The sequence below is a fragment of the Ovis aries genome, chromosome 1 (assembly GCF_016772045.2).
Source record: "Ovis aries strain OAR_USU_Benz2616 breed Rambouillet chromosome 1, ARS-UI_Ramb_v3.0, whole genome shotgun sequence".
Taxonomy (NCBI): domain Eukaryota; kingdom Metazoa; phylum Chordata; class Mammalia; order Artiodactyla; family Bovidae; genus Ovis; species Ovis aries.
Window position 1 is genome coordinate 105,446,960 of NC_056054.1, and position 11,247 is coordinate 105,458,206.

The window sequence follows — 11,247 nt, forward strand, 5'->3', positions numbered from 1 at the left end:
GATTTAGGAAGGTAACTCTGGCAGACTAAGGTAACTCTGGAAAACTAATTGCCCTGAGAGAGTTTGGAGACCCCTTAAGGGGCATCTGAAATAATCTAGGTGAACAAATTCTGAGCGCTTGAAATAAGGCAGTGATAATAAGAAGTGGAGATAAGGGGAAGAATCTGAGATATTTAAGAACTTTTAGGGAATTCCCTGCCAATCCAGTGGTTAGGACTTTGCACCTTCACTGCCAAAGGCCCAAGTTCAGTCCCTGGTCAGGGAACCAAGATCCTGCAAGCTGCCCAGCACAGCGCCCCGCCCCCCCCAAAAGAGAATTTATAGCCCTTTCCATCACATAGCACTGTAATTTACCTGTCTTGTCTGCAAGCATAGACGAGCGCTGGCTTTATGGACAGGACTTTGTGTTCATCCTCAGCGTCCACTCAGTGACTGGCAGAGTTGCTCTTGGTGAGGGCTGGCAGATGAGTTTGGAAATGAAATACTAGAAGGAGCAATATGAAGAAGTCAGAGGAAACGAGTATGTCTAGGAGAGTGTTGCGAGGAAAAAAGTGAAATGCAGGAAGTCCGTAAGGGAGAGTGGATAAGAGGAAGCTCAAAAGGCATTCCCCATCTCTTCCCAATTTCTCGCCCTCGCAAGCCGCACGAGCTACAGCCAGCGTCCGGTTTTCCCGCCAGTTGCGGGAGGCTCCGCCTCCCTGGCGCTCAGTGGATAAAAGCCCTTCAGCCCTAGACCACACCCTCTCTGTTGGCTCCGGCAGCGTTTCCCCTCCTTCTCTTCCTATACTTGGAGGACGGCCCATATTGGCTAAGCCACGCCTACTTCAGTGTCCCTCTCGTTACGGACTACATTGGTCCCGCCTCTTTCCGAGATGGCTCTCGGTCGACCCCGCCTCCGCCCGCCCTGCCCAGCCTCCGTGCAGCTGTCGCCAGGGGGCGCAGCGCGACCCGCCCGCCGCCCTCTGAGGAGTCTGTCGCACACACCCCCTCCGCCCGGCTCTCTGGCAGTTCCCAGCCGACTACGCCTCCGCTCCGAGCCCGCCCGGCTGCTCCCGCTCCGACTCCGGGAGGGGTCGGGAGGTCCCGAATGGCCGCAGCAGGGTCTAGGAGGCCAAACGTGTAAGCTGACGGGCGTCATGGAGGCGGAGCAGCGGCCCACGACTGGGGCCAACGACGGGGCGACCCCTGGGTTGGAGGCTGAGCCTCCTGCTGCCCCGGCGTCTACAACCACAGCCTCGGTTCCGGTCCCTGGGTCCAGGCCCGGGCCCGAGCCCAAGAGGAGGCAGCTCGGGACCCTGCTCCAGCCCACGGTCAACAAGTTCTCCCTTCGCGTGTTCGGCAGCCACAAAGCAGTGGAAATCGAGCAGGAGCGGGTCAAGTCAGCGGGGGCCTGGATCATCCACCCGTACAGCGACTTCCGGTACTGGGGGTCCGGCAGGGTGGGCAGGGGACACAGCTCCCACCCCCAAGGCCGCGACACGGGAGCCGGGCCCGCCCCACCCTCCACGGACACTTCATTTCCGGCCCAGGGGTTCCCTGGTGGGCCGACAGAGTCACTTCCCCCAACCTAATTCTTGGGTGAAGGATCCCCAGCCGGAGGTTCTCGGTGACTTTTCAGGCTAGGGGCGCTGGGAGAGACAAGCGGACACCAGAGACCTGGGTTTCCCATTTCAAAAACCCGACACCCCACCTGGACCAAGGGGAATACTGGAATTAGGGACTGCTGTCTCCTCCAGTTCTGCTTGCTGGGGATCTGGGAAATTTTGTCATGTTCCGAAACTCAGGGTCAGCCTAAAGGAGAAACCGAGCTATTCCCACTGTCCCCATTTCTACCCCAAGTACCTGGCTAGTTCAGCAGGGCAGGCTACAAAAAAAAAAAAAAGGGATGCCGGGGAGAAAGGGAGTGGTGTCCGGACAGCAGTTCTGATCGCTGTCCCTGGTGCTGAAGACGGGATCCGGCGGGTTAGGGCCTGGCCTCAGAGTGATTTGAGGCAGCAACAGAGGGGCACCAGTTCACTGCCCATGTGACCACCGCCCAGGTGACTACCAGAGAGAAGGGATGAAGAGTGGGGGTGGGGCTATTCCATAGTCCCCATCAGGCTGTACCTCTACATCAAGGTCGCTAGGGGAGGAGAGCAACCCTGTCCTTGGAGGAAATGAAGGACAGCTTTTGGATGAGGCAAGGATATGTGCCAATCACCTATCCTGGGGAGCTAAATGAGCAGAGAGGATGAGGTGTGAATCGGGAGCCTGGAAACACCATTGGAAACCTAGACGTCATTTTAATCCACAGACATACACACTCCCTTAATGCTCTTTCTCTCATTGTTTCGTTCACTGCTCTCTTTTTTACTGTCTCAGTATCACCCTACTAGTGCACCTTTTCCAGTCTGCTGTGCATCTCCCTCCTCCTCACCATTTCACCCTCAAATGTATCCCCATAAACCATGTATCTCTGTTATTATTGTGCTTCTTCTCCATCCTCTCTCCTGTATCACCCGCCAGGCTTGTGACTGCCTGTGAGTCAGGCTGTGAAGATGCTCTATGGCAAGGCAAACCCTCTTTCCCTCTCCTCTCCCAGCTTACAGTACAGGATTTCTCCGGTGGCCAGGAAAGAGAAGAGGAGATCCAGGGTTTGCTGTTGATTGAAATCACACAGGGCTTCCTGGAGGCCTGGAGTTGAGGACCACCAAGCTTCATTCAGGAGCTGAAAGGATTGATTTTTTTTCAGTCAGAGTCAGAAGGGGCTGGGTCCTCAGTTGATGCTGCAACTAGGTGTGTCCTGAAATTGAAACTGCCATATCTAGTTGGGATCTTCAGATTGTCCAATGATCTTCTTTGAATGACCTCTTCTTTTCACAGCTTCCACACAGCAATATGGCTCTCCCCGACCATGCCCTTGCCTGGGCGCAACCAAAGTCTCAGTGGGCACAGGGAGGTTAGGGGAGGAAAGGAGTGCAGAGCTTCAAGCTTTGCCGTCTCAGGATCTGCTGTGGAGCTTCTCTGTATGTGCAGCCCTGCCGAAGTGCTCTGAAGAGGGGAGGGGTACATCTGAAAAGCTAGTTCAAACAAGGGGCAGGACAGACCATCCCCACTCTGGGAAACAGATCCCAGCAGGAAAACAGGAACCATGAGCCCAACTGTGTTGGGAAGGAGAGTTGGGGTTGGGAAAGCTAGGGAAGGTTTTCAGTCCTAAACTAGGAATGGGCAGAGAGCTGGAGATGGGTAAAGCAGCAGTCTCTTCAGAATCCTTGGGATAAAGAGTAGGTGAGTCATAACACCAACTTGTCTTGTACAACACTGTCCCATCCATCCACATTCATATCAGTGCATATTTTTTAACAGCCCTCTGAGATCAGCAAAGGATATTTATCTTTTTTTAACTTAAAAAATATTTAATAATAGTGACATAGATTATATACATATAATGAGGACATTACATATATGTACTATATAAAGAATATATATGCATATTAGGGGTATATTTAGAGGTATATATATTAATATAGTAGAGATATAGTAAATAGATAAGGCAGATATATATATAAATAGTATAATATATACCAGGGTGTATATATATATATGTGTGTGTATGTGTGTGTGTGCACACACATATATTTGAAGGAGTAACTGTAAAACAGGCTCATATGTAATAACTGTCTAGGTCAAGAGAGACTACACTGAGGATACCCCAGAAGGCTCCTTGCTGCTCTCACATCCCTTTTCCAAACCCACTATTCTAACTTTTGTGGTACTTATTTCCTTACTTTTCTTTACAGTTTTACTACTTTTCTGTGAATCCCCTAAAAAATGCAGTTTAGTTTGATCTATTTTTGAACTTTGTATGTGTGGAATCCTACAGTGTGTATCCTTTGGTTTCTTGACATTAAATCTGTGAGATTCATTCGTACTGTGGAATGTAGGCTGCAGTTGGGTGACTTCACAGTTGTATAATATTCCAGGGCATCAGTGTATTTATCTACTGTGTTTATCTTATTAATCTACATTTTTCTACTGATGGATATTTGGATTATTTCCAGATTTAATGCTGTTATACCTGTATATATCTCCTGGAATCTTTCCCTTGAATGTGTATATACCTAGGAATAGAATTGCCAAGTTGCAGGGAATGCAAATGTTAGACTTTACTAGATAAATCCAAACTATTTTTCCAAGTGGTGGTCACATTTACACTCCCATTAGCTGTAAATGGTCATCCCGTTGTTCTGTATCCTTGTCCACTTTTGGCTGAGACTATCTGCCCTTAGTTTAGTGACTGACTCTCACTGTGGTCTTACTTCCCATCCCACCCCTATCTTAGGTTTTACTGGGACCTGATCATGCTCCTGCTGATGGTGGGGAACCTCATTGTGCTACCTGTGGGCATCACCTTCTTCAAGGAAGAGAACTCTCCACCTTGGATTGTCTTCAACGTCCTCTCTGACACTTTCTTCCTGATGGATCTGGTGCTCAACTTCCGCACAGGCATCGTGGTAGAGGAGGGTGCTGAGATCCTGCTGGCACCGCGGGCCATCCGCACACGCTACCTGCGCACCTGGTTCCTGGTTGACCTCATCTCCTCTATTCCTGTGGATTACATCTTTCTGGTGGTGGAGCTGGAGCCACGACTGGATGCTGAGGTCTACAAAACAGCGCGGGCCCTGCGCATTGTGCGTTTCACCAAGATCCTCAGCCTGCTGCGGCTGCTCCGCCTCTCCCGCCTCATCCGCTACATACACCAGTGGGAGGAGGTGGGGTGGGGAGGTGGGCAGGGGGGGCTTGCAGACTCCTCCAGACAGCGATACGAGTGGGGCTCCTGGCAACTTTCTGGGGTGGGGCAGATGAGTGGGGCTTCCGAGGGAGGGGTGTCTCCAGTGTTAGTAGGGGAGAAACAGGGACAGAATGAGTGTTCAGGGGATGGGATTCGCAGGCTGCAAGGATGGTGCTGCAGGAGAATGGAGCATAGTTGCTGGACAAACACTGAAGGGTTAGTTAGACTCCAAGAGGAAGGTATAGAAGAGGAGCTAATAATTGTAGAGCATGGGGAAGGCTGGAGTTTCAGCTTCAGGACAACAGCAGAGTTTAGTGGTTCAGAGTGTGAACTCTGCAGTCTCATTGCTTGTGGTCAGATCCCAATTTTACTATTTACTATATGAGACCTGGTTTCCTTGTCTATAAAATGAAAATGTTAAATATATTTACATATGATAAGGTTGTAAGAGTTGAAGGAGTTAATACCTGTAAAGCACCTAGTACCGTGCCTGGCACAGTAAGTTCTCAGTAGATTACCTATTATTATTATTGGAAGGGAAGAGAGCTTCTGGCACTCATCCTTTTATACGCCCTGGGGCTGTTACACTGCGAATTGCCCTCTCTCCCCTTTCCCAGCCTATACTTGGGCAGCTTGTGCAGTAGACCTTTTTGACTGAGTTTCTGCTGTGGCACTTGCTGTGATTTGGGGCACATGATTTGCATCAGTTTTCCTACCTATGGGATGAGAGCAGTAATACAACCTCCTTTGTGTTAGCTATATATGCGGTTTTATAGCCACAGTCTTAACATTCATGGAGAGCAGGGCCAGAGGGAGATTTGAAGAGAGAATCTGCAAGGCCAGGCATGGAAAAGTCCTGGCAGGGAGAGGTTCCTGTCCACAACAGCCCCTCCTTGGACTCCTCAGATCTTTCACATGACCTATGACCTGGCCAGTGCTGTGGTTCGCATCTTCAACCTCATCGGAATGATGCTGCTGCTGTGTCACTGGGATGGCTGTCTGCAGTTCCTGGTCCCCATGCTGCAAGACTTCCCTCCTGACTGCTGGGTCTCCATCAGCCACATGGTGGTGAGAAGTCCCAACCGTTCGGCCTTTCCTGGGCCTTCCAAGGGCTCTTCTCTCTGAGCAGGAGGGGTGAACACAGGGGGCAAGTGGGCGATGGTGGAGAGATGACCATGAGCGGACAGAAGAGAGGAGGTGGGGAGGTGAGAGGAAAGAGGCCCGGAAGAAGTACTTGTATTGGAGGGAGCATATGGGGAAGGAAAGCTGGGGAGAAACTGCAGCTCCCATGCTATAGAAGAGGCCCCTTCTGCTTCAGGGCCCCCCAGAACCAAACCTAAGTGCCCCCCTTGGCAGGCAAGTTGAAGTAGATGGGGACAGACAGAAGGATTGCAAGAGAAAGCGGGGAGCGGGAGGAGAATGAGGTTCTGAGGGGTCTGTGCCCAGCTCTGACTCTGCCCCCCAGAACCACTCCTGGGGCCACCAGTATTCCCACGCCCTGTTCAAGGCCATGAGCCACATGCTGTGCATTGGCTACGGGCAGCAGGCACCTGTAGGCATGCCCGACGTCTGGCTCACCATGCTCAGCATGATCGTGGGTGCCACGTGCTACGCCATGTTCATCGGTCATGCCACCGCCCTCATCCAGTCCCTGGACTCCTCGCGGCGTCAGTACCAGGAGAAGGTCAGCAGGGGCAGGAAAAGGGAGGGGAGGGGTGCTGGAGGCTGGGGAGCTCCACGTGCAGCCCATTCTGATGCGTCCCTGTTGGCTCTCTGGGTTCTGCCTTGCCCCGTACCCGTTTGTCCGTGTGCGTACCTTTCCTTTGTACCAATGCACCTGTCCTTGGACTCCTCCACGTCCGGGTTTTCCTGTGACTGTGCTGTGTCCTCCCTGCATCCACCCTTACTCACCTATCCTTTTGTCTGCATGTTTCTACCCTCTGGGTGTGTCCCATGGCTGTGACCGTCCTCCACAACCTCCCCCCAACACTGTTCTGGCTCCACATCTGTCTCTGTGCTTTCTTGCCCGCTGGCCGTCGGCTGGCTCTCCAGTACAAGCAGGTGGAGCAGTACATGTCCTTCCACAAGCTGCCGGCTGATACACGGCAGCGCATCCACGAGTACTATGAACACCGCTACCAGGGCAAGATGTTCGATGAGGAGAGCATCCTAGGCGAGCTGAGCGAGCCACTGCGGGAGGTGGGGCTGGGCGGGGCCCTGGAGGGAGGCTCTTCAAGGACCTGGGCTTCTGGGACGACCTCTATTAGTCAGCTGGGGCCCCTACAGCAAGTGGGGCCTACAGAGGGCCCCATGGGAGTTCAGGCCTTTGGAGCACTTTCAGGAGTTAAGGTCTTCCTTGATGATCTTTCAGGGGTGAAGTACACATAAGGAGGGGCTGCAGGAATCTCTGTTGGGGTGGGGTTGGGGTATGGTCCTGCAAGGGCTCATGGGGAAGCTCTGAGGGCAGGAGCTTAGAGATGGTCCCAGGCCGACTGAAGCATCCCCGTCCTTTGGCAGATCATGACCCCAGGGGTGGGGCTTCTGGAGACAGATGAGCTCGATGGGGGCACCTCGGGGCAGGGAGCACAGCCTGCCTGACAGGCCCCTCCCCTGCCCAGGAGATCATTAACTTCACCTGCCGGGGCCTGGTGGCCCACATGCCGCTGTTTGCCCATGCTGACCCCAGCTTCGTCACGGCCGTGCTCACCAAGCTACGCTTTGAGGTCTTCCAGCCGGGGGACCTCGTGGTGCGTGAGGGCTCCGTGGGCAGGAAGATGTACTTCATCCAGCATGGGCTGCTCAGTGTGCTGGCACGTGGCGCCCGGGACACCCGCCTCACTGATGGATCCTACTTTGGGGGTCAGCAGGCCTCAGGGTGGGCGGGTGGGGGATCTGGAGCAGAGAAAGGAGGGCAGCTGCTCCCCTGGGTCTGGGTCTTCACCTGGCTGTGCTCCAGGACCACAGAGTTCCAGCCCCTCCCCAGGCCTATTCAATTAGAATCTCTGGGTCTGGGGTTTAGAGTTCTGTAATTTTAAAGGCTTAAGAGATTCCCGTGCATGGTCAGGTTGAAAATCCCTGGGCCAGTGAGACCCAGGGAGCCCACAAGATGAGGGAAAGATAGGAATAGAGCAGTGCTATCCCAGGGGCTGGAGCTTTGTGGCTCCCTGGGGGAATGACTTGGTGGGAGAATCAGGGACCCAGCCTGTGGCAGTTCCACAGTTCTCCTGGCTGCTGCCCAAAAGGGTTTGAGATTCATAATCTCTCAATCCCCAAATCACCCACCACCTTCCAGCATCCTCATTGTGTTGCCCTTCGCCCTTTGGCACTACTTTTCTCCTTCTGGGTTGCCTTGGTGTTCTTTCAAAGGGGAGGGAAGAGAGGGCACTGCCCTAGGCCTACCCCTTGGGCTAAAGCCATGGAGGTGGGGTGGGAATTAAAGTGAAGTGGAATAACTAGGAGTGCAGCAGACCTGCCTGTTATCAGCTTTAATTTGGACAGAGGCAGGACAGTAATTATGTGGGAGAGTGAGGGTGCTTGGAGCACTCAGGGCCTCTGGGTGGGTGGGGAGTCATAAGTTGCTCCCATCTGGGGAGGAGTCTGAGGAATCTGGGTCAGTTGCTGCAGGCCCAGTGAGAGGGAGTTCTGCAGACAGTGATTCTGAAGGCCTCCTCCCAACTTTGTCAGAGATCTGCCTGCTGACTCGGGGCCGACGCACGGCCAGCGTGCGTGCAGACACCTACTGCCGCCTGTACTCACTCAGCGTGGACCATTTCAACGCCGTGCTCGAGGAGTTCCCTATGATGCGCCGGGCCTTCGAGACAGTGGCCATGGATCGGCTGCGCCGTATCGGTGAGGTCCAGGCTGCGCCCTCACCCTCATCCATGGCAAGGAGTCCCCCGGATCCCAGGGCCCAGGCTCCAGTGCCTTGGCACACCCCAGGGCACCCGAGTCCCAGCAGATGCCCCCCGTAGGGCTCTCAACACACTGGCTCCCAGTCCCTATAATCCAGCATCTCTGAACCCTGGAGACATCGCCCCCAGTTCCCATGCACTGAATCCTCCTTCCTTGAGTACCAGTCCCTGATCCTCACCATCTCTGATCCGTACTCTCATCCCCTAACCGTCTTCCTTCAACCCTCATCTCCCAATCTCCATCTCCCAACTCCGTCTCCACACACTTGATTCCCATCCCCTACCTTCACCCTGCCAGTGTCCGTTGACTCCATCTTGTTACCCTCGTTCTTTTGATAGCCAACCTTCATCTTGAATTCCTATCCTATCCTTAACTCCTTCCCCCGGGATAATTTCTAGGCAAGAAGAATTCCATACTGCAGCGGAAGCGCTCTGAGCCAAGTCCGGGCAGCAGTGGAGGCGTCATGGAGCAGCACCTGGTCCAACACGACAGGGATATGGCTCGCGGCGTTCAGGGCCTGGCGCCCAGCACAGGCGCTCGGCTCAGTGGAAAGCCGGTGCTGTGGGAGCCGCTGGTGCACGCACCCCTGCAAGCAGCCGCCGTGACCTCTAGTGTGGCCATTGCCTTGACACACCAGCGGGGCCCTCTTCCCCTCTCACCCGACTCTCCAGTCACCCTCCTTGCTCGCTCTGCTCGAAGATCAGCAGGAGCAGGCTCCCCAGCCTCCCCCCTGGTGCCTGTCCAAGCTGGCCCTCTAGCCCGGGGGCCTTGGGCATCCACCTCCCGCCTGCCGGCCCCGCCTGCTCGAACCCTCCATGCCAGCCTATCTCGGGCTGGGCGCTCACAGGTGTCACTGCTGGGGCCTCCCCCAGGAGGGGGTGGACGGCGACTAGGACCTCGGGGCCGCCCTCTCTCAGCCTCCCAACCTTCTCTGCCTCAGAGGGCAGCAGGTGATGGCTCTCCTGGGCGTAAGAGCTCAGGAAGTGAGCGCCTGCCCCCTTCAGGGCTCCTGACCAAGCCTCCAGGGACAGCCCAGCCCCCCAGGCTGCCAGTGCCTGAGCCAGCTACTCCCCGGGGCCCCCAGCTGTCTGCCAACATGTGAAACCTTTAGGTAAGCCCTTGGGTGCAGTAGCGTACGCCTGAGGGCAGACACCTCTTGGGGACACCGAGGGGACCTGAAACACTGCCCTATGGGACTATCTCCCCTTAGTACCAAGAAGATGGTCTCTGTCCTCAGTTCAGGCACCCTGTAGCCTGACACCCATCCTAATCCATTCACCAAGTCATCAAAGGTTCTTAGCGCCTACCATGTTCAAGGCACTGTGCCAGGCGCTGTATGTCTCCACTGCCAAGTAGAAGCGACTCCGAGTCCTCTGATGAGGGTATTCCCCTAGCTATGGTCCTGCCAGGTGCAGGCCCAAGTCCATGAGCCCATCTTACTAAGCACAAGTACTTGCCATCACCATCACTGCCAAGTAACTAGATGTCTCTGTTTTCCTGTCCATGACCTTTCAGGTTCTGCCTGGCATGGTTAATCTTCCTGTCCGGCTAGCATAGCTGGGCACTGCCAACTACCCGTGCCCTCATTGATGTCAACAAATGTCTCAGGCCCCTGGTGTGGGCACCCAGCTTTACTGCCATGCGTGGACCCTCCCTGTCTATATCCCGAGTGGGAACACACCTCCTGCCGAGTTCCTTGTGCTTTCTGTCTCTGTGGTAGAACTACCTTTTTGTAAACTGGGAACCTTCTCCTTCCTGTGCCCTTGTCCGGGTGATGGCCCCCTTGAGGCTATGGGATTGCTGACACCCCCTTATTTAGTGTGCCAGTCTAGATCCCCCCAGGTAGGGGGCACGTGGCTGAATCCCTAGCTGGAATTTTTTTCTTTCCTCCCTCCCTTATTTATTCATTTAATAGTTTATTCATTCATTTGCTAGTTTTCGTTATTATCAACTCGCTTTATCTATCCATTCCTTTATCTGTCTCTGCCCTTCCCTCCTACCAGGGAAACAGGAATGGACAGGGCCCTCCATTCCAGCTCTTGCGGTCTTGTGCAACTACCATCAGCAGCAATACTTGAACACCCTCCCTATCTAGGTAGGACCAGGAAGGGCCACCTGAGACGGGGAGAAGGACTGTTCTTATTTTTAGTTCTTTTTCTTTCCTGTTGAGTTTGCTGTTGGTGCAGGAGCAAGGGGAGGGCCCGAGGTATCCAAGCCTAGGGAAGGGCAGGCTAGCCAGTACCTCTGCCTTCTCAGGGACAAGCGAATCCTGCAGCTCACCCCTCTGTCCCCACATCTACTCTCCAGCATCAAAGAATGTGGGGCCAGGACCCTAATGCTCCTTTTCTCCTAGGCAGGGAGTTCTGGGGTTCTGGGTGTATGGAAGAAGTTTTATATGGCTTCCAAATATCTGGGTTTAAAAAGAAAATAGAGACACTTGTTTTGGCTCCTGGTTTGTGTGTGGGAACAAAGTGGGCATTTCAGGGTGCAGAAGGAGGCCAGAAGACCTGACCCAGTAAAGCATGAGATGGATGTGAGAGCAAATGGGCGTGGCCTGCAAGCCT

The 11,247-nt window shown here is 54.0% G+C and overlaps 1 protein-coding gene across 4 annotated transcripts; it reads left to right on the plus strand.

Moving 5' to 3' along the window:
* Positions 1-978: 978 nt before the first annotated feature.
* Positions 979-11,122, plus strand: HCN3 (hyperpolarization activated cyclic nucleotide gated potassium channel 3). 4 transcript variants are annotated; one of them, XM_042255135.2, is made up of 9 exons: positions 979-1,420; positions 4,322-4,751; positions 5,678-5,839; positions 6,237-6,455; positions 6,824-6,970; positions 7,390-7,630; positions 8,456-8,620; positions 9,082-9,794; positions 10,199-10,610. In XM_042255135.2, exons 1-8 carry the CDS (start codon positions 1,137-1,139, stop codon positions 9,783-9,785), a joined length of 2,352 nt encoding a protein of 783 aa, XP_042111069.1. In that variant the 5' UTR covers positions 979-1,136; the 3' UTR covers positions 9,786-9,794; positions 10,199-10,610. The 4 variants fall into 4 exon arrangements, with proteins under 4 accessions (XP_042111069.1, XP_027831924.2, XP_042111076.1 ...); XM_027976123.2 differs by having other exon boundaries at positions 9,082-11,122; XM_042255142.1 differs by having other exon boundaries at positions 4,322-4,670; positions 9,082-11,122.
* The last annotated feature ends 125 nt before the right edge of the window (positions 11,123-11,247 follow it).

Excerpts from the sequence above, each read along its gene's own strand:
- HCN3 (XM_027976123.2), top strand. The coding sequence starts at position 1,137 with ATGGAGGCGGAGCAGCGGCCCACGACTGGGGCCAACGACGGGGCGACC. Across the intron at positions 1,421-4,321 it reads CACCCGTACAGCGACTTCCG|GTTTTACTGGGACCTGATCA; the intron begins GTACTGGGGGTC and ends CCCCTATCTTAG. Across the intron at positions 6,456-6,823 it reads GGCGTCAGTACCAGGAGAAG|TACAAGCAGGTGGAGCAGTA; the intron begins GTCAGCAGGGGC and ends CTGGCTCTCCAG.